General features: G+C 46.8%; 1 protein-coding gene across 1 annotated transcript in view; it reads left to right on the top strand.

The window, feature by feature from the left end:
- TAF5 (TATA-box binding protein associated factor 5) overlaps positions 1–22,567 on the top strand; it is a 173,172-nt gene that overhangs the window by 132,750 nt on the left and 17,855 nt on the right. The window contains exons 11-12 of the mRNA XM_069242226.1: positions 8,360–8,537; positions 14,566–14,743. Coding sequence (XP_069098327.1) covers positions 8,360–8,537; positions 14,566–14,743 — 356 coding nt within the window. The remainder of the gene's footprint in view (positions 1–8,359; positions 8,538–14,565; positions 14,744–22,567) is intronic.

Here is a 22,567-nt window from a genome sequence, read left to right as displayed (position 1 = left end):
AGGCCTTACCATTTGACATTAGCACGGTTCATCTTATGGAATTGGAGTTTCTGCTCATAAGATAATGAAAAATAAGGTAGTGGTAGAGTTCCCAAATTTATAGAAAATGCATTGAAAACCAACCCAGCAGTCCCCCTAGGCTAGTAATATAATGAAGTGCAGAAGAATGTGTAATAAGTTGTGTGTGTACAGTTGTTTGCTTTTATTTAAGAAACCTGTATGGGTAAAGATTTTTCAGTAGGGTTCTTACCTTGAATGCCAGGAGGATAGTGACCCTTGTCTCACTGGTTGATTCCTGGGAAGGTCAAATCTTTATTGTTTTCTCAAACTGTAGGTGATTCATCCTACAGGGGGTGAATCAAGTTGTATATTAGTAGCAGTATTTTGGAGTCCTCCTTAACCAATTACTATTTTATTTAATTTGATAAACTCGGAGTTCCTTAATTTGGCTTTCAGCTACTATCAAGCCCTGCGGTTGTGGTAGCATAATAATTCACTTTTGGTATCTGTTAGAGACTTCTAGTTGCAGATTCTTTACCTTTGAATTCCCCCAGGCATCAGTCTAGATCCGGAGGTTTTTCTTCGAGCAGTACCTCTGCATGCCGCCAGGTGGTGTCAGTCGACTCCGCGGGTGTCTGCATCGTGATCGCCGTGATGACATCGTAGTTGTATATAGGTGCCACGCTGACGTCAGTTCTTTTCTTTCTGCGCCAGCCTATGCGCAAATCCGGAGAGAGCTACCTCAGTTACTTTTTTACTACAACGTCATTTTTGTTTAATTATTTTTGACAAGGTCGTGGATGCATCGAGAGATGTCCCGCAAGACCGGTTTTAAGCCATGCGAGTCCTGCCACCGAATGATATCGTTGACGGATCCACACCTCGTGTGTCTTTGGCGCATGGAGCGCGATCGCAACCCGAAGTCGTGCTCCCAGTGTTGGGCCATGAACCCGAAAGCTTTGAGGGAGTGGTCCCTAAAGCTCATGGCGGCCCAACACTTGACTCCGCTGCACTCACGGTCTCGTTCGAGAGGAAGGTCTTGAGACTGGCCGCGGATTCACCACCACCACTCTTGGTCCTCAAGTCATCACGACATTCGAGTCATAAGAAAAAGAAGTCGAAGAAGGACAATCGTTCTTCGACTTCGCCCTGTCGCTCGGATGATGCGGCGCGGGAAGAGCATCGACGCTCAAGCCCTCCATCCTAGGAGCCTTCGTCTGGGTCTGACTCCACTTCACTTACTTCCCGGGAGCCGGAGCCACCCCTGCCCAGCTCAAAGAGTTTTATGAGGCTCATTTTTGGGCAGACAGACCCACCTTGGGCACAGGTGAGTTGGTGGGGGCCCCCTCTGGTTCCAAGGCTTTACCCACCGCTCAGGAGGGCTCCTCTGGATCCAGTCTCGGATCTGTCCCGACGCTGGTCGTGCCACAATGACCCTTCACTGGCATCGGGTCAGACGTCTATGCTCCTGACGTCGGTTGGGCCCACAATCTACATCAATCCCATTCTCATAACCGACGACCCGGAGCCGGAACGATTCCATTATCTATGGGCTCTCCTGGGCCCAGGGTTGATCCAGACCATTATGCATATGGGTATGGATACAGGGAGAGTTTGGGGGGACGCTGGACCCTTTAGAATACCAGTTTGACCCCCAAATGGAGTGGGTGCAGAATTTGGGTGATGCCAGTGGTCTAGACACCTCTGCTGACACTGGTATGCTCTCTCCTTCCGTGGCTATGGAGGAAGGTGCCTCATACTCCACGGTGGTGCGAAGGGCAGCTGATGTCTTGGACCTTGAGTTACCTTCTCTGGAGGTTAGACCTAATATCCTCAGAGACGTGCATCAGCCGGGGTCTGCCACGTCCCTTTACTGAGGCACTGACGGATGTCCTTTTGGGTTCTTGGTCCAGACCCAGCACAGGGGCTCCTGTGAATAGGACAATTTCCTGCCGCTTTCAGCCTGCGCCGACAGACCCAAAATTCCTCACCCAACACCCCACTCCTGAGAGCCTTGTCATCCAGGCTTCCTCTTCATCGGGTGCATTCCCTGCAGCACCCCCGGATAGGGAATCAAAAGGACTGGACAACTTGGGAAGAAGTTGTTTTCTTCCAACAGTCTAGCGCTGCGGTTTGTGAACGCATGCCTTTTGGGCCACTATTCCCATACTCTCTGGGATACGGACGTGCAAGTGCTGCCTATAGTTCCGGAGGATGCCTGGAATGTCCTTTCTCAAGCCATGACAGATGGGAGGGATGCAGAAAAGTTCATGATTCGTTGTAGACTGTGTAGGAAGTTGGCTCTGTATATACTATTTCAAAGTAGAAAATAGTGTGCACAGAGTCCAAGGGTTTCCCTTAGAGGTAAGATAGTGGCAAAATTAGATAATTCTAATGCTCTATTTTGTGGTAGTGTGGTCGAGCAGTAGGCTTATCAGAGGGTAGTGTTAAGCATTTGTTGTACACACACATCCAATAAATGAGGAACACACACTCAAAGACTTACTCCAGGCCAATAGGTTTTTATATTGAAAAATATATTTTCTTAGTTTAAGAACCACTGGTTCAAGATTTAAAGTAAACACTTTAAATTTAAGGTACTACAGTTAGATACTTTAGGAACTTTGAATGAAAGCAATATCATATACAGTCTTTGTAAAAATGTCAATAAGCTATTTTCAAATTGGACACTGCAAAAAATCAACAGTTCCTGGGTGAGGTAAGTAAAGCTTAGTTTAGGAGGTAAGTGTCCAATTTAAGTTAAAGTAAGTAAGTCTCAGTTCTGGGGCATAGGCAGCCCACCGTTGGGGGTTCAAGGCAACCCCAAAGTTACCACACCAGCAGCTCCGGGCCGGTCAGGTGCAAAGGTCAAAGAGGTGCCCAAAACACATAGGCGTCTATGGAGAACAGGGGTGCTCCGGTTGCAGTCTGCCAGCAGGTAAGTACCTGCATCCTCGGGGGCAGACCAGGGGGGTTTTGTAGAGAACTGGGGGCGATACACAAGTAGGCACACAAAACACACCCTCAGCGGCACAGGGGCAGCCGGGTGCAGTGTGCAAAGCAGACGTTGGGTTTCAGGTAGAAAACAATTGAGGGACCCAGTGGTCACTCTAGCGGTGCAGGCAGGCACAGGGGGTGCATCTCGGGACAGCCACCACCTGGTCTAGGCAGAGGGTCACCTGGGGGTCACTCCTGCGCTGATGTTCGGTTCCTTCAGGTCCTGGGGGCTGCAGGTGCAGTGTTGGTTCCAACCGTTCGGTCCCTTGTTACAGGCAGTCGCGGTCAGGGTGAGTCTGGATTCTCTCTGCAGGCGTCGCTGTGGGGACTCAGGGGGGGGGTCGTCTCTGGTTACTCACGGGCTCACAGTCGCCGGGGAATCCTCCCTGAGGGATTTGCTCTCTGGATCTCGAGCCGGGGGCGTTGAGTGCAGAGTGTGAAGTCTCACGCTTCCGGCAGGAAACGTGCAGTCTTTGAAAGTTGCTTCTTTGTTGCAAAGAAGTAGCTGGTTTTGAACAGGGCCGCTGTTCACTGGAGTTTCTTGGTCCTTTAGTCCAGGGCAGTCCTCTGAAGCTTCAGAGGTCTCTGGTCCCTGTCGGATGCATCGCTTGTGGAGATTTTCGAAGTTCGAGACAGGCCGGTAGGAAGATTTCTAAAGGCAGGGGTCGCCTCAGCTCAGGACACCTTAGGGGCTGTCCTGACTGGTGGGTGACTCCTCCTCGTTTTTCTCCTGATCTCCTCTGGACTTGCCGCCAAAAGTGGGGGCTGTGTCCAGGGGCGGTCATCTCCACTAATTGGAGTACCCTGGGGCACTGTAACATGAGCCTTTGAAGCTCACTGCTAGGTGTTACAGTTCCTGCAGGGGGGAGGTGTGAAGCTCCTCCACCCAGAGCAGGCTTTGTTTCTGGCCTCAGAGGGCACAAAGGCCCTCACCCCAGGGGGACAGACCAGTCAGTCCTGTACTGAAGGATTGGGTAAAATACAGGGGGCATCTATAAGATGCCCTCTGTGTGCATTTTCTAAAAATAAATCAAACAGTGCCATCAGTGTGGGTTTATTATTCTGAGAAGTTTGATATCAAACTTCCCAGTATTCAGTGTAGCCATTATGGAGCTGTGGAGTTCGTTTTGACAAATTCCCAGACCATATACTTACTATGGCCACTCTGTACTTACAATGTCTAAGAATAGACCTGGACACTGTAGGGGCATATTGCTCATGCATCTATGCCCTCAACGGTGGTATAGTGCACCATGCCTTAGGGCTGTAAGGCCTGCTAGAGGGGTGGCTTAGCAATGCCACAGGCAGTATTTTGTGTGCCTGAGGGGGATGTTATGTCGACTTTGCCTTTTTCTCCCCACCAACACAGACAATCTGCAATGGCAGTGTGCATGTGTTAGGTGAGGGGTCCTTTAGGCTGGCACAACACATGCTGCAGCCCGTAGGGACCTTCCCTGGTCACAGGGCCCTTGGTACCATTGGTACCTTTTACAAGGGACTTATCTGTGTGCCAGGGGTGTGGCAGTTGTGGAAACAATGGTACATTTTTAGTGAAAGGACACTGGTGCTGGGGCCTGCTTAGAAGGGTCCCAGCACACTCTGTCAAGTCAGCATCAATATCAGGCAAAAAGTGGGGAGGGGGGGGGGGGGTGAACTCCAACAAGAAGCCATTTTCCTACACTCTGTGGTTCAGCGCTTCAAGGATTCTTGTGCTGAGGCCAGGTCATTCGGTTTTGCGGCAGCCCCTCATCCCCCTCAGTCTGCCTTTCGCTTCTTTCGTGGCTACAGAAGGGGCCTTCAAGTGCATCCATTCCAGCCTGTCACCGTGCTGCCCATGCTGCTCAGCCTCTGGGTGGCCAAGGGCACGGGATCCACCAACCTCATGCATCAGGGAAGAAGCAGTCAGGCCAGTCTGCCACTGCCTCCCTCGCCCCAACCTCTAATCCTTCCTTGTATGTCTCCCCATCAGGGGCCAGTTTGAGGCTGGATCTGCCATCGCCTGCTCTGCTGGCAATCCATCTTGTCAGATAGGTGGGTTTTGCCGATAGTCTGAACGGGCTACTCCCTCCCCTTCGAGAGTACCTCTCCATCCATGCCACCATCTTAGGATTGGATGACAGAGGATCACGTTTCCCTTCTCCTTGAGGAAGTTATGTCTCTCTTCGCTAAGGGAGCCATTGAGAGGGTTCCTGTGCCAGAAGTAGGTTGTGGTTGCTATTCCTGGTACCTAAAAAGGACAAGAGTCTCCACCCTATCCTAGACCTTTGATCTCTCAATCTCTTCCTCAAGAACTAGAAGTTTAAGACTCTGGCTCAGGTTTTATTTGCACTGGACCTAGGAGACTGTATGTTATCTTTGGACTTGCAGGATGCTTATTTCCAAATTCCTGTCCTCCCTACCTACAGACGTTACTTACGGTTCACAGCAGGCCACAAGTGCTTTCAGTTCACCATGCTTCCCTTTGGCTTTACCAGCACCCCTCGGGTGTTCACCAAGGTGGTGGCAGTGGTCGCAGCTCGTCTGCATAAATCAGGTGTTTCAGTCTTCCCCCATCTCGACGACTGGCTATTGAAGGCAGGCGCGCCCGAGGCTGTCATCTCCCAGCTCCAGATTACTGGGGTCCTCCTGCATTTGCGGAGGTTCACTATAAATGTGGCGAAGTCACACCTAACTCTCTCTGACGATCACTTTCATTGGAGCTATTTAGAACACAATGCAGCTTTGGTCTCATCCTCCTGAGAGGTGAGTCCAGGATATTCAGGCTATGATTCAGTTATTTCAGCCTCTATCCTGGATTTCAGTGAGAATGACTCTGAGGCTGCTAGTGACACAAGCTAGATGGCATATGCGGGCTCTGTAGTGGGACCTGAAGTTCCAGTGAGCACAGCTTCAGGGGAATATCTCCAAGTCGGTCCAAATCTCGGAGGGGACTGCACAAGATGTGCAGTGGTAGTTAATGAACCACGATTTGGTCAGAGCCAGATCTCTCTCTCCCTTCGCCAACCAGATCTGATAATGGTGACAGATGCATCACTCCTGGGAGGGGGTGGCCATGTGGGAGAGGTGGACATCAGAGGCATCCGGTCTCCAGTGGATTCCGGACTCCACATCGACCTGTTGCAGCTCTGTGAGATCCGGCTAGCATGGAAGGCATTTCTTCACTCTGTCAAGGTGAAGATGGTGCGCCCCCTGCCAAGTGGTACCCCAGCAAGAGGGTGGGGTGGGGTCAGGGGCCCTTTAAGAGGCTCTGCGCCTCTGGATGTCACTGGAACAACAGGGCATGTCCCTGGTGGTTCAACATCTGGCAGGCTCTCTGAACACCAGAGCAGACAAACTCAGCCGAAAATGTCTATTGGATCGAGAGTGTCGTCTCTGGAGGTGGCGCAAGGTCTCTTTCAGCAGTGGAGAGAGCCCTGGTTAAATCTGTTTGCTTCCGCAGATAACGTGCATAGCCAGTAGTTTTGAGCATTGGGGTTTCTAAGGTGAGAGTCTTTTTGTCTGGAGTGGAACCCAGGCCTCCTGTTTGACTTTGTTTCCCATACCACTTCTGCCCAGAGTTGTCAAGAACGACCGGGTGCAAGTCACCCTTGTGGCTTCAAACTGGGCAAGGAGAGTCTGATATCTCAAGCTGTTGAGCATATCCATCGATCCTCCGATCAGATTGCCCCTTCGGGAAGATCTTCTGTCGCAGCAACAGGGGAGGGTTCTGCAACCAAACCGATCCACTCTCGGCGTTCTTGCATGGAGATTGAGAGGAGACAGTTGACAGCTTTTGACCTTCTGCCCAAAGTCTGCATCGTAATCTTGGTAGCCAGACGTCCCTCCACCAAAACTGTTTACGCCAGTCATTGGAAAAAATGTTGGCATGGTGCACAGAAAAACCTGTTGATCCCCTTTCTGACCCTATCTCTGAGGTCCTTTCTGATGTGCGCTCCTTTTGAGCCTCTCCACAATTGTCCTCTCAGGCTTCTCACTTTGAAAACAGCTTTCCTTGTGGCCATTACATCTGCCCACAGGGTGAGCGAGCTGCAGGCATTGTCATCTAAGCCACCCTACCTTTCCATCTATCCTGACAAAGTGGTACTTCACACTAGGGGCTCTTTTCTACCAAACGTGGTTACACCCTTTCATGTAGATGAGTCCATCAACTTGCCTACCTTTTAAGTACCCCCACATACTTCTGAGGAAGGGGAGAGATTCCACCTCCTGACCCCAAAAGACTATTACAATTCTACCTTGATCGTACAAAAGAGTTCCTGGTGGATGATCAATTCTTTGTCGGTTATGTGGGTGCGAAGAAAGGTCGGGCAGTTCAGAAGCAGATCCTCTCCAGATGAGTCATACTCTGCATTAAGACCTGCTTCGCACTGACCAAAAAGCAAGTCCCTGAGGGCTTGCATGCTCATTCTGCTCCAGCGACAGCTGCGTTAGCATGCGGTGTTCCAGTCCTTGATATCTATCAGGCAGCAACCTGGGCATCCTTGCACATGTTTACCAAACACTACTGCCTAGGCAGTAAGGTCCGTAGCTATGGGTACTTTGCCTGTTCGGTCCTGCAGGACTTCTTAGTATTATCATGGTTCACAACCTACCGCCGTGATGGTATTGTTTGGGTATCTATTCACAGGTAATGAATCTGCAACTAGAAGTCACTATCAGATGAACAGGTTACTTACCTTCAGTAACGCCTTATCCTGTATAGACATATTCTAGTTGCAGATTCCTTACCGACCCACTCATCCTCTCTGCTTTGCAAACTGATTTCTAGGGACAGGCCCCCACTCCCTTCCTTAAGGGCCTTAGTTTTGACGCACCAGCAGTCTGTGTTTTTATGGTTCTGCGCTTCTGGCACAGTAAGTCTTGAAATGAAACTGACTTCAGCGTGCTGTGGTGGCACCCTAAAAAGTACCTGCAGTGTCATATTTGGGGTGGACTCAGACAGCCGCAGAGCCCGTCAACGCCACCTAATGACGAGCAGGGGTACTGCTCAGGAAATTCTCCGGATCCAGCCTGACTACTAGGTGAAATTCGCAGGTACGGAATCTGCAACTCAAATATGTCTCTACCACATAAGGTGTTACCGAAGGTAAGTAACTTGTTCAGTAATGTAAATCCTAACATTTGCCTTTTTATTTTTCATTGAGAGATTTATTCTGTAATATTCTGCTGATTCCCTAACAAATTATTCAACGGTTGCTCAGCATGCTGTATTACATTTCATTTTAATAACATTTACCAGCATTTTGGTAAAGCTAGTACAACCTAAAATCCTTTCACATTTGAAAGTGGCAATTTCCTTATTTATGTTTTCCCCTCTCTTGTATCTTGAGTCACTAACTACTATCATTTTGCTTTTCCAAAGCTTATGGGCCACAGACCACTATCAGCCTTTAAGGATATTTGCTGGCCATCTTGCAGATGTCACTTGCACTCGGTTTCATCCAAACTGTAATTATGTGGCAACAGGCTCAACTGACAGGACTGTCAGGCTTTGGGATGTTTTGAATGGAAACTGTGTAAGGATTTTCACTGGCCACAAGGTAAATATATTGTTTGCATGTGCCAATTGGATTCTCAGTTTTTGTATACCAATAAATGTCAAAAGGATTGATGTGATAAATCACAGTGTATCTTTCAGGTAATATGGCTTTCTTGAATGACGATTTCTTGAGAGTGTGACCCTGTTAGGAGAGAAGTTGGGAGTTTAACCCTTGTGATTGACTACCCATGTGGCTTATATGTCTAGCATTCTTGTACAAAACGTAGTCCATTAAGATTATTTTTTTGTTTTTAACGTTTTTAATGTCCTAGTCCTGAGCACACACGCACTTGTCTACAAGCTTGTGGCTAGATGAGGACAGCTGTCAGTAAAAGGTTTTTTTTTTTTTTTTTTTAAAGGAACAAATGCTCTTCTAGAGCCCTCCTTTCTTCTGCCTATTGCCCCAAACGCCCCTAAATCATCTGCGCCCCCTCCCCCGAAATCCATCTACACTTCCACATCTAGTACTGGGCACCAGCATTCTCCATATCAGTCTTGTGACAGGAAAAGTGCTTCATTTATTAGCAATAGTCTATCGTTCACAGGGTAAGGTGGGCAGTTCACTTAATTCAAGAGATAAACTACTGCCAACCTCCAGTATCTTGGGCATTAGGGCTCATGGAAATTCTTCAGTCTGTTTCACAACATACGTTTGTATTCTTTAAGAAACACCCTTGGTCTAGTTGATTTTGCCGCAGTTGGGCTCTCCATGTCTAACAGATTCCACATCTTATGCAGCGATTCCTTTATTGTTGGAACCTCTTCCCTCTGCTGTTTAGCTGCTGTCTTCTGTTTAGCTATATAGACGGGTTGTGCTCCCTGCTATCCTGTTGCGACATGTCAGTGAGAAATCTGGGAGCTTAGACAGCCAAAAATGTTTAATTCAGGGCTTCTGGGTATAGTTATATATTATATCTGGTCAGTGCATATAGAAGGTTTGAGTTAGCATTGTGCATGACCACAAAAAAATACGTTGAAGGGTTCCATCTCCCTCGCAGCTTGCTAGCACATATCCAATTCTCAGTGTCATCTTTATGTAAGTTGGATGAGCTATAATACCATTGCAGCATTAAGTTAATCCTTACCTGCCACATATATGGCTGTTGTAGCCAATCTAATCCAACCTCTATCATTGTTCCTCGGTCACGGCAGTAGAGAGTTCCTTTTTCCAAGCTATTCAAATGTGGCTTTTTGGGTAGTGGTAGTGGAACATACCTGGTTGTACAGGGAGTGCAGAATTATTAGGCAAATGAGTATTTTAACCACATCATCCTCTTTATGCATGTTGTCTTACTCCAAGCTGTATAGGCTCGAAAGCCTACTACCAATTAAGCACATTAGGTGATGTGCATCTCTGTAATGAGAAGGGGTGTGGTCTAATGACATCAACACCCTATATCAGGTGTGCATAATTATTAGGCAACTTCCTTTCCTTTGGCAAAATGGGTCAAAAGAAGGACTTGACAGGCTCAGAAAAGTCCAAAATAGTGAGATATCTTGCAGAGGGATGCAGCACTCTTAAAATTGCAAAGCTTCTGAAGCGTGATCATCGAACAATCAAGCGTTTCATTCAAAATAGTCAACAGGGTCGCAAGAAGCGTGTGGAAAAACCAAGGCGCAAAATAACTGCCCATGAACTGAGAAAAGTCAAGCGTGCAGCTGCCACGATGCCACTTGCCACCAGTTTGGCCATATTTCAGAGCTGCAACATCACTGGAGTGCCCAAAAGCACAAGGTGTGCAATACTCAGAGACATGGCCAAGGTAAGAAAGGCTGAAAGACGACCACCACTGAACAAGACACACAAGCTGAAACGTCAAGACTGGGCCAAGAAATATCTCAAGACTGATTTTTCTAAGGTTTTATGGACTGATGAAATGAGAGTGAGTCTTGATGGGCCAGATGGATGGGCCCGTGGCTGGATTGGTAAAGGGCAGAGAGCTCCAGTCCGACTCAGACGCCAGCAAGGTGGAGTACTGGTTTGGGCTGGTATCATCAAAGATGAGCTTGTGGGGCCTTTTCAGGTTGAGGATGGAGTCAAGCTCAACTCCCAGTCCTACTGCCAGTTCCTGGAAGACACCTTCTTCAAGCAGTGGTACAGGAAGAAGTCTGCATCCTTCAAGAAAAACATGATTTTCATGCAGGACAATGCTCCATCACACGCGTCCAAGTACTCCACAGCGTGGCTGGCAAGAAAGGGTATAAAAGAAGGAAATCTAATGACATGGCCTCCTTGTTCACCTGATCTGAACCCCATTGAGAACCTGTGGTCCATCATCAAATGTGAGATTTACAAGGAGGGAAAACAGTACACCTCTCTGAACAGTGTCTGGGAGGCTGTGGTTGCTGCTGCACGCAATGTTGATGGTGAACAGATCAAAACACTGACAGAATCCATGGATGGCAGGCTTTTGAGTGTCCTTGCAAAGAAAGGTGGCTATATTGGTCACTGATTTGTTTTTGTTTTGTTTTTGAATGTCAGAAATGTATATTTGTGAATGTTGAGATGTTATATTGGTTTCACTGGTAATAATAAATAATTGAAATGGGTATATATATTTTTTTTGTTAAGCTGCCTAATAATTATGCACAGTAATAGTCACCTGCACATACAGATATCCCCCTAACATAGCTAAAACTAAAAACAAACTAAAAACTACTTCCAAAAATATTCAGCTTTGATATTAATTAGTTTTTTGGGTTCATTGAGAACATGGTTGTTGTTCAATAATAAAATTAATCCTCAAAAATACAACTTGCCTAATAATTCTGCACTCCCTGTATATGTCGGAGGTTACCTGCTTCTCACATTCTTTCAACTGCAGCCACTTCACAGTAAGTGACCTTGTTTCCATATTCTTGGTGGATGTAGGCATCCCGTGCTGAAGCTGGCTGTATTTGAACTGTTCATTTTTAAGTGTCCCATGGTCTTTCCTTCATCCAGGCAGATTACTAATTTGTCTCATCCTTACAAAGATATCCTGCTTTCAAAAATTTGTAACCCTCAATTTGTCAAGACCTCTGTTCATTAAGGTTGGGTTAAAGTCAGAGTTACCGCTCAGAGGTGTTCTTGGAAGTAGCATATCATCTCCGGGGACCCCAATTCTTCCTGCCTGGAATATGGTACTAACTCCTGTCTGGGGTGTAGTACTGACAGCTGGCTAGCAATTCTCCTAGGTTTCCGTTCCATATAAAATCATTGATTAATGATTGTAGTGATGCAGTATGGAAATATTGTCGTGGGCAGAGCTTGGAATAAGTAAAGAAGCTTCATAAGTAAAGTCATTTTAACTGTAATGTAACTGTAATGTAAAGCAAAATGTCTTATAAAAGAGGATGCTCTCATCTCCCATTTCTGTAGCATTTCCAATATAAATGTGTTTTTAGAGGGGGAAACATTTGTGTTGAGTGTGGAGTCCAACCAAATGCAGAAATGTGTGATTGCATGCAAAGTTTTAGGGGGAATCTAGCAAGCTCCAGTTCCACCTCTTTGTTGGTAATGACTTAAGAGTTTTGCAGGTTTATTTTGAAACCTACCATTTCATTGTACCTAGCTTCAATATAAAGGTAGGAGTACTAAAAAGCCTCAAAGTGGCAGCAACATATTGTCTGTGCACATCTGAAGTTTGAATACATCATTCCAATGGGAACTCACTTAGTCTCTTTCTATTGCTCCAAAAATGTGCCACAAGTGGTTCCATGATAATGGCGAATGATAAGGAAGGGAGCAGCCCTGCCAGGTATCCTTTCTGATCATCAGTGTGTTCTTGGTAGGTGCTGTTAACATGAACCCTCACAGTGGAAGGGGGTTCAAACATTGGGACCCAGGATGTTCATAGAGAAGTTCAACCTGTCAAACAACAATCCATGCAAATAAAAAAAAAATCAGTCACGTGTTATAAGGGGTGCTTTGATGTGTGATCGCTCCACCTTCTCCACAAAATGTAGAATTATCTTAGTCTTATTGCTCCCTTGTCAAGATTTAATAAATTCAGCTGTTCTTGGTGAATGATCTGGGGCATCACCTCCTCCAGCCTTGAGTCCACAAATCTGTAAACCCTGCCTCAGGGTTGAGAAGGGAGATCAGGTGGTAAGATCCAGAGTTTACAAGCTATAATCGTGTAAGCACTTCTCCCACTAGAGCCACTCTTCCCATTTGAACCCCTTTCCTAGTACTCAACTGGATCATGACAACTTTAGAAACATAAGTAGGCACCTCACTTACACTTTCCTGCATATCATTATCTCTCCACCCAAAACCCCTTAGATTCTTTGTCTCTCAGTTTCTTCCAGTCAGTAAGTAAATCATGCCCAGTAGGTTCAGTATCGCTTTATTTACCCCATGTGCCAGCCCGGCATGACATACAAAAAACTCTGTAACCTCTCTTTCCCTCTTGTTCTACTCTGGTCAGCCCTGAACCCTTTCAACCAAACCTCATGTGTTGGTAATCAAATGTATTGCTTCTCCTCAGTGGGGTCTTGCAACTTATTTCAAATATCACACCCTCCCTTTTAAGTCATACCTTGTACCTTAACAATACCCAATCTTCTTAGCTTATCTATTAATACTGCCAACCAATGCACGAAATTCACATATCTCCGTCTCCCATTGAAGAACACACCTAATTCCTATTAATATAATCTACCACATAGATCTGGAGTAAATAGCATGAAATGGTTTGTATAGAGCTCAAGACTAATCCCAACAAGAACTACCAAAAAACTCACACCCTGGGATCTACAGCAGCATGCTGTCCAGTGTAAAAATAAAAGAATGCTCCCCCAGAGGGTAGTAAATGGTATATAAAGCAGTTATAAAACAACATATAACCCCCACTAAAAATAATACCATTAAGGCTCAGCGGTAAGACACTCTAATGTAGTTCATACAGGCTGCTTATTAATTCCCTTTTCAAGCTTGACACTCTTAGACTCCCATAAGACAAAGCTGCCAAGGGTCATAGCCATCACCCGGCACTCTATCACTCCACAGCATTAAACCACCAATAGCTAACTGAACAGACACAGAAGAGATCTGCCACATATGGCTGGCTAATGGAGGACTTACATTTAGTACCTCGGGTACTAACCATCAACATACAGCCACGTTGTGGCTTTTTACAGTGGCAATCAGATTTGGGACAAAGTGAAAGCAGCAATGCCCTGCAAGGCTGCCTTCAGTTCCACTGGTCTGCAACCTGTCCACTGATCTCTTCCACAGTCTCCCCTCCAGTTTCGGCAAGCTCACTGTTCTCAAGGGGGACTCTGACATCGTTTACTGTGCTCTGACTTCCCGCTCAGACCTCTCAAAGCATGGACTAATTGGGGAACTTCCCAGAGCCCCGAGCTTATAGGCCCTCCTCCAACCTAGTAGCCAGTCACAAAACTCTCTGCCTGTCTTTCTCCATCTCTTGCTTGCTTCCTCCTCATTTTGGTCTATCTTCACCTCTCTTTGCTACCTCTACCTCTTTAGTTATCTCTTACCCACCACACGCAACCTTTCTAGCTCACCACTTTCTATACCTCACTTATCTCTTGCTCTACGACCTTTCTTCCTACATTTCTTGCACCCTTTATCTTTCTCTAATTCTCTGGCTACATCTCTGTTTCCGGATGGAGAAAAGGATGGGTCTGTCTGGAAAACTATGCATAGGAGAAGAGCAGGGAAGGAACTGGCTGGGATACGTTTTGCCGGGGATGGTCTATCGATAGGGGGAAGTCAGAGGATGTGTTTTTACAGGGGGTGGAAGGTTGGGGGGCTGTGGGGGTGGGTGTCACAATATGAGGGTAGGTGTTTCAGAATGCCCTCCATTTCCACAGGAAAAACGTCAGGTTTACTGTGCAGCAGGTTTTGTGTTTCACTATGGTCTGCATCGAATGCCCCAATTACCCACATTCAATTTGTTTCCGACCATCTAAAAGTATCTCTGAGGTAATAGTATCTGGTATTATACACGTAAGAAGTTTAAACACAGTTTTCCTGACGTTTTGAAGCTGTAACTGTTCGTTGATTACTTTCTCTTTTACAGGGACCTGTTCACTCATTGGCCTTTTCTCCAAATGGTAAATTTCTGGCCAGCGGTGCGTCAGATGGGAGAGTGCTTCTGTGGGACATTGGACATGGCCTGATGATTTCCGAGCTAAAGGGGCACACAGACACAGTCTATGCATTGAAATTCAGTAAAGATGGAGAAATTTTAGCATCAGGTAAGTTGGTTTACTTTGCAGTTAACTTTGAAATGGAAAATATGCTTCAGTTTTCTATATTACACACAAATATGCACACACACACCCAGGACAAGGAAAATGCCTATAAGCTGCACTGTGTCCGGCAGACGCCACTACCATTCTGTTAAGCACAAGAAAAATGGTTAGAGAACATGTTTGGTTTTGAGTATCAGATTTAAAATTGAACTAAAAGCTACAATCGTTAATACAATCTCTGCGTGTTTCAGAACACATTCAGTTGCCCAGTCAGCAGCAGCACACTAAAACAGATAAATTTACCAAGATAGCACCTAGTGTCCTAACGGTTGAGACACAGCGGGCCGCTAGGGGACCTCCCAAGGCCAGACAATCTCGGCACAAATTAAACAGGCCATTTGTGACATCCGGAAATCACTGAAGATGCAAATAGGAGGCGGAACTCCTGCACTACAGTCGCTGGGGAAAAAGCAGACAGGGACACTCACGGAAACTCTTGTATCAACCACGGAGGACACAGTATGCACACTGTGAACTGAAATAGCTTAACTTTAGTGGGGTTGAGCCAGCTGAGGATGCAGAGGGTAGGTCGATAAAAAAACAGACTCTGTTTTGTAGGAGTACCCAAGGGATCAGAGAGAGCACAACCCAAAACCTTCCTGGTTGCTTGGCTCAGTCCCACCAGACACATTATCTGCATGTTTTAAAAGAGAATGGGCACACCGGGTGCCAGGTCTAGGGCCCTGATCACCAGATTCCTCAACTACGTCGACAGGATGCAAACCCCTGTAACTCCTCGTCCCAGCAGGACCGCTGCCTGGAGGTGGCCCAAGTCAGTATATATCCAGACTTTTTACTACATGTGCAGCAACTGCAACGATCTCTCAGATAAGTTAAGCATTAACATAGGGTGATGCAGCTGGCATACATGCTCTTAATCCCTGCAAAACTAAACGTCCTACATGCCAACAAATCGCACATCTTTGAGGCACCCTAAGAAGTCTGGGTCTGCCTGGAGAGATGGACACCGGACAGTGGTGGTGCAATGCAAGACGATTTGCTAGTCCTCCATGAACAAAGGAGCAACTACTGAATTGCCTGACGTGGGCCACAACAGGGCTCACAGAGATAAGGACTGCGGGACGCTGCATGGCGGAGCTAAAGGACACCCCTCCAGGCCACGACAGAGGGGACACAAAGGACAGCAACGATTGACCAAAGGTGCCAGCATCTGTCTACCTGGAGAACAGTTGAAATTCCCCACATTCTGATTGAACTATGTCTACCGTTTTTGATGCAATCACCAATGCAACAACACCACCCTGGTTTGGGTATCTCCTGGGCTGCAATGCATGCTGCCTAAACTATCTATAAAGGTAGAAATAGCACTAGTGTGTATTAAATCAATGTAAGTTAAGAGTTTGCAGTCACTTTCTGAGCACTCCTATTGAGACCATATCCTCCTGTCATGTTGCAAATGGTGAAGAAGGGTGACAGATGCTTTAACTTCAGAAGTGCTGAGTGGCGGGGTGTTTGGGTATTTGTTTAAATTGGCTCCTTCAGGTTCTTATTTGCTCATACATTGTTTTAAGCCTCACATTAACAGCATTCTAGCTGCACAATACAGCGAAGACACCCAGCATGACCAGTTCTGACACTTTCAGCCATATGTGGTCAACGGCCTGGACAATAAAGTTAAAACGGGGTGTCAACTTTCAATACATCAGAAGGTTCACGCTGTGAGTGGTATTTACACAGGAAACCCACATGTTAGGCAGTAGGGGCCCACTCCTAGTGCAAAGCAACTACACAAGGGTATACCACTCAGGAGATTCGACAATCTCATGAGGCACTGTAGTGCTACTGCGTAAGCAGTTTCCGATGCAAGTCTCAAAAGTTATGTTATGGTAAGGTTTACAATAGTGGAGGTACTAATAGGAGATGCACAGCGGGTATTAGCCCTTTTATACGCACCACCGACCCCCAGTCAGTGCTACTCTAAAGGTACTCATAACGCACATACTGTACAAGCTGGCAGGTATAACCATCCTTGGAGGCAACATTAACTTGGTCATAGATGTAAACAGAGACACAAGTGGAGAAACAAAAGTGTGCAGGACACCTTTCTTATCAAAATAGTCACAATCACTAGCCTGCAAGACACCTGGTGTACCACTCATCCTGAGCATGCCCAGTTCATACTCCACTCATGTACACAAGTCGTCCGCAAGACTAGATTGTGTTTTTATCCCCTCTACCGATATGGGGTGTTTGGCAAAGGAGACTGAGTGCCTTGTGGTTCCAGTAAGAGGATTTTGCAGTCTACATTAGGGGCCAAATCGTAATTTACTTTGTACTAAATGCGGGCACGGGTTCTTGCCCCAACACTTTGAGGGGTGTTTAAGTCAGTCCTTCGTGGGCATTGAACCTCATATCACACGGCTGCTGAACAGCACACAATTCGAGAGGTGCTGGAACTTGAAACGTAGATCAGGGACATGGAAGCCAAATTGGCTGATAAATATGAAGTCCATTTGCAGACCTGTCTGTAGTTAATGCACCTCTCCTGGAAATAAAAATTACTTGGCTCCGCTGCTTAAACATGGTCACCACCCAATTTTGTATATATAAAGTGGATGATGATGATGCCGGAAACATCCTACACTGGCTGGTCAGTAGAGACAAAGATCTCAATTTATCCTTTGCTTGAAAACTCCAGAGGGAGTATTACCAACTCCTTAGGCATTGCCCAAGAATTTGCACAGTATTTTGGATCCCTGTACACAGTGCTGGTTCCACCTGATACAGAATGCAGAAGTCCTATCATAGAAGCCTTACCCATTCAGATCCTTTCTGTCTGTGGATAGTGAACAACTGGACAAATCAATAGGTGAGGATTAAATAAAGAGGAGCCCTTGTGGTCCTATTGTATGAGAATTCTCCTGAGCCCAGCGGTCTACCCTTACAGATGTTTTGGAGAGATGCTTCATGCCTCACTCCTCACCTCGTGGTTATCTTGGAGGAGACACAAAAGACCAGGATACTATCACAGGACTTGCTGGGGTCGCCCATATCTGTTATAGTGAAACAAGGCAAACATCCCAATGATGAAGATCATATTGCTGTATCTCATTAATTAACCTGGAGGCCTAGATAATTTCCAAAGTACTAGCCAACAGGTTATTGATGGTAATGTGCGGTTTGGTGAAATATGATCAAAATGACTTCCTACCTAATCACAGCTCAAGAAACTGCCTAAGGGGACTAAATACAATCCTGGCCAGCTCACAAGACTGCAAGGAGTAGCGAGCACTCGTCTCAATAGACTCTGAGAAGGACTTGCCCTTTATGTTTTGCTTCCTGGAGAGGAGGAACTTGAGCCCAGGTTTCTGCCCATTAATATAACACTGTACATGAAACCTAGGGCCTGCATAAGGGCTGATGGCATGATGTCTGAGCCCTTTCCAATTAGAAGGGACATCTGACAAGGATGACCCTTACCTCCCTTCTTTTCTCTTTAACAAGAGAACTCCTGGCTGAGTGGATCTACTGTGATGCACTATTGTGCAGGTTTGTATGGACATCCTTGAGGGAACATCGCTATCATTTAATATGCAAGTTTCATGCTTAACTACAAATTAAAGAAGACTATACACTTTCCAGTGTCCGGTGACCACACATCTACAGACCTGAGTTGGGGCCCAAGACCACTTTACATACCTAGGCATGTAAGTAACTCTTGATAAACAACGAGCATGGGATCCCAACATTACACTTTTGCTTACTTGTATCAAGCAAGATGCGAAATTCTGAAGCCTCCAGCCGAACAATGTGGCAGGTAGAGGGGGCTTGATTTTAAAATAACTCTTCAGAACTACCTGTACAAAACTGCTGCAGTCCTTTTTCCTAACACTACATGCGGTGGTGCTTCTTTTCTGTGAGTCCAAAGAAACCTTGAATATCATACAGGAAACGTCTTGTCACCATACAAGGGCGGCCTGGAATTAGAAGATATCCAGTTATACTATTGGGCGAGCCAAATTCTCCCCATGAATGACTGACTCTTATCCAACCTGAAGACTCGGTGGCAGTGAAGCTAGGGTGCATAGCTTCCACACCTACTGTATGGAAATGTGCACAATTAGACCTCCCGCCTACTACCAAAAGGACACTGGTCTATGAGTGTAGGAAAGTAGCCTCTTTCTAGCTTGGTTACTCCCACTTTTGGCCTGTTTGTCAGTGTGTTAAAATTGAGTTGTTGGTTATCACTGTATTTCACCCACAATTGTCACACTGGTGCCCCATTTTAAGTCCCTAGTATGTGGTACCTAGGTAGCCAGGGCATTGGGCTTCAAGGGTATCCCTATGGGCTGCATCATATACTTTGCCACCCATAGGGAGCCCAAGCAAGGGTTCTACAGGACTGCCATTGTAGCCTGCTTGAAAAGATGCAAGCACCCTTTCACTGACACTTTTCATTGCACTGGGTCACTTATAAGCCACCCCTATGGCAGACATTCCAGCCCAGAGGGCAGGGTGCAAAGTACCTGTGTGTGAGGGCACACCTGCACTAACAGAGGTGTCCCCCACGAACTCCAGGCCCATTCTCCCTAACTTCATGAGTGCGGGGACGCCATATTACGCGTGTACGGGACTTAGGTCACTACCTATGTCTAGCTACATAATGGTAACTCCGAACATAGGCATGTTTGGTATCAAACATGTTGGAATCATACCCCAAGGCTTTTGCAAGCATTGATTGTATGATTCCATGCTATTGCCATTACAGCCTTCTGAGGGTTTTCAGACAGCCCAAGCTGCTGCCACCTCCCAGACAGGTTTCTGCCCTCCTGTTGCGTGAGAAGCTCGAGTCCAGGAAGGCAGAACAAAGGTTTTCCTTTGGGAGAGGGGTGTTATACCCTCTCCCTCTGGAAATAGGTGTTACAGGCTTGGAAGGGGTAGCCTCCCCAAGATACTGGAAATGCTTTGAAGGGCACGTTTGGTGCCCTCCTTGCATAAACCAGTCTACACTGGTTCAGGGACCATCAGTCCCTGCTCTGGCACGAAACTGGACAAAGGAAAAGAGAGTGACTACTCCCCTGTCCATCACCAACCCAGGGGTGGTGCTCAGACCTCCTCCAGAGGGTCCCTGGGTTTGTCCATCTTGGATTCAAGGTTGGCAGGGAACTCTGGGAGTATCTGAGTGGCCAGTGCCGGCAGGTGACATCAGAGCCGCCCCCTCATGATATGTGGTCACTCAGTTAGGTGACCAGTCCCCCTTTCAGGGCTATTTAGGGTCTCTCCTTTGGGTGGCTCCTTTGATTAGGCTTGCAAGATTCCAGCAGGACACCTCTGCAACCTTTACTTCGACTTCTGCCCTCTGGAACTGCGACTGGAACCTCCAGGACCCGACAAGCTACTTCCAAGAAGAAAGGAATCTTCAGCAACATTGTTTCCAGGGCTCCTGCCAGACTTACAACAATTTCCTCACCATGCATCCTCAGAAGACTGCAACTCTTCAGCCTGCACCAGAAGAAGGAATCTCCCTTGGAGTGAAGGGGTGACTTCCCTGCAACCTCTGTCACCTACAAAAAGCGCCCTCCGGCTGCATGAAGCCGCTCTCCTGCTGAGCTGCGTGGAGCCTGCATCACGGGTGGTGGTCCGGAGTAGTCCTCTTAGTCATTTCTGCCAGCTGTCTAACTTTGGTGGAGGTAAGCCTTTGCCTTCCCAAGCAGGACAGTCTCCCGTTCACCGAGTCTCCTGCAGCTGCCATGGCTTGTTTGCATCTCCTCCAAGTGATCTTCAGGCGACGTGTAGCCGCAGCCCCAGCACTCCATCCTGCAAAGCTCAGCCTCCCGTGTGGTTCTCCTGCGGCGTGGGGTCCACTTCTGTAGTGCTGTGTGGGCTCCTTCTGCGACTCCTGTGTCCCCGTCCTGTGGGACTCCTGTGAGTGCTGCCTCTGCTCCTGTGGACTATATGCAACACCGAGGGTCCCCTGTGACTCCCACCTCCTGGGTTGAGTCCTCCTGGCGTTGCTGGTCCCCGGCAGCACCTCTTTTCCACTAACCACGAGTTTACCTTTGCTAAGGCTTGTTGGTGGAAATTCTGCACTGACACCCGTTTGCAATCTTCCTTCCGGCGTGGGACAACTTCTGCATCCATCTGGGTGGGTAGTACCTCCTACTCCTCCTGAACTCCACTGTGACTCTTATACTTGGCCTCCTCTCTCCACAAGTCTTTCTTCAGGAATCCACCGCTGGTTTTCTTGCAGTCTTCTCTGGCTGTCTTCTTTTCCTTCTTTTCCTCCCTTTAGGTTTGGGGAAAATCCAGTGTTTTACTCCTGCATTCCTGGTCACTGGGGGTACTGTGTTAACTTTGTGGTTCTCTAGTACTCCCAGCTCTCCTCTACACTTTTTACTTACGTAGGTGGGGGTACCTTGTTCGCATTCTATTTTTTTAATACATGGTTTGTGCTCCCCCAAGGGCCACTATTGGTATTTACTGTTTGCACTGTTTTCTAACCTTTTCTATGCCCATTTCTGATTGCTAGTGTATATATTTAGTGTATTACTTACCTTCCAAGGGTGGGTCACCTGTCTAGTGAGTTGTTCCAAAAAATAAAGTACCTTTATTTTTTGTACAACTGGGTGTTTTCTTTCATGTGTGTAAGTGCAGTGTGACTAGAGTGGTATTGCATGAGCTTTGCATGTCTCCTAGATAAGCCTTGGCTGCTCATCCACAGCTACCTCTAGAGAGCCTGGCTTCTAGACACTGCCTACACTTCACTAAGAGGGGATACCTGGACCTGGTATAAGGTGTAAGTACCATGGGGCCCACCACACACCAGGCCAGATTCCTACAGTGGGCACTAAGCCTCTGATCGATCAAGTGGGACAGAGGACCGACGGTGGAAACCCCGCTGTGAAAGGGCTCCTGGTTGAAACACAGTTAAATTATTTAGCTTTAGAACATTGGACATCATTGGCATCTCCAGGCTGGGATACATTTGGGAGGGAAGCTCCATCCGACCTTTCTCATTCCTAATGGGAACCTGTAACACGCATCACATACAATTCCACATATATCTGCATCTGTGACATGCATTGGAAGCACACAGAGGCATTCTTCAAAAAAACTCCCTGCCCATAACCAAAGGCTCAAGTAACAAATCGCTACATGGAGTAAAGGCTTCTCTAGACTCTACTGCGTGCTGGTCGTCATTACACCCATCCTCTGGTCATATTCTGTGGTAGGTAGGCGCAGGGTGTTGGCAGTATATGATGCTGACTGGGTGGAGGCAAGAATGGCTTCGGGGATACTGGCAGTCTCTATAAGACTATGCCGTATTCAGCTGAAGTTCCTTCACAGGGTCTATTGTAGCACCTCAAGGCGTAGTAAAATGAAGCAGGGCCTTGATCATGACTGTCTCTGGTGCAGAACTAAGCTGGGTACTTTTTACCACACAGTGTGCACATGTCCTATAATAGAGAGATACTGGTCTTGCATACCCTTCATCTTCACACAGGTGGTGGGAAGAACAGTTACATCCAACCCCAAAAATAGCATTTTTGGGACTGATGGATACCAGCAAGAAATCCCTTTTAAAATGACTGAGCCTGTGCAACTACACAACTTCGTGACCAAATAATATGTGAATAAGTATATAAAGACATGTCTTCTAGATGTCTTGGAACATGGCTTGAAAGTATATGCAGAACTGAAGCAGGAGCGATTTTGTAGTGAGAGAGAAAAAGCTGTTTGATATAATCACTAGAGCCAAACGTCCACGCTTTAATTGCCATAGTAAGAGTTTTGTCCAAACAGCCA

Source organism: Pleurodeles waltl, chromosome 6 (genome assembly GCF_031143425.1).
Source record: "Pleurodeles waltl isolate 20211129_DDA chromosome 6, aPleWal1.hap1.20221129, whole genome shotgun sequence".
Taxonomy (NCBI): Eukaryota; Metazoa; Chordata; class Amphibia; order Caudata; family Salamandridae; genus Pleurodeles; species Pleurodeles waltl.
The sequence above is the reverse complement of the archived record's forward strand: the minus strand, read 5'-3'. Positions and strand labels throughout refer to the sequence as shown.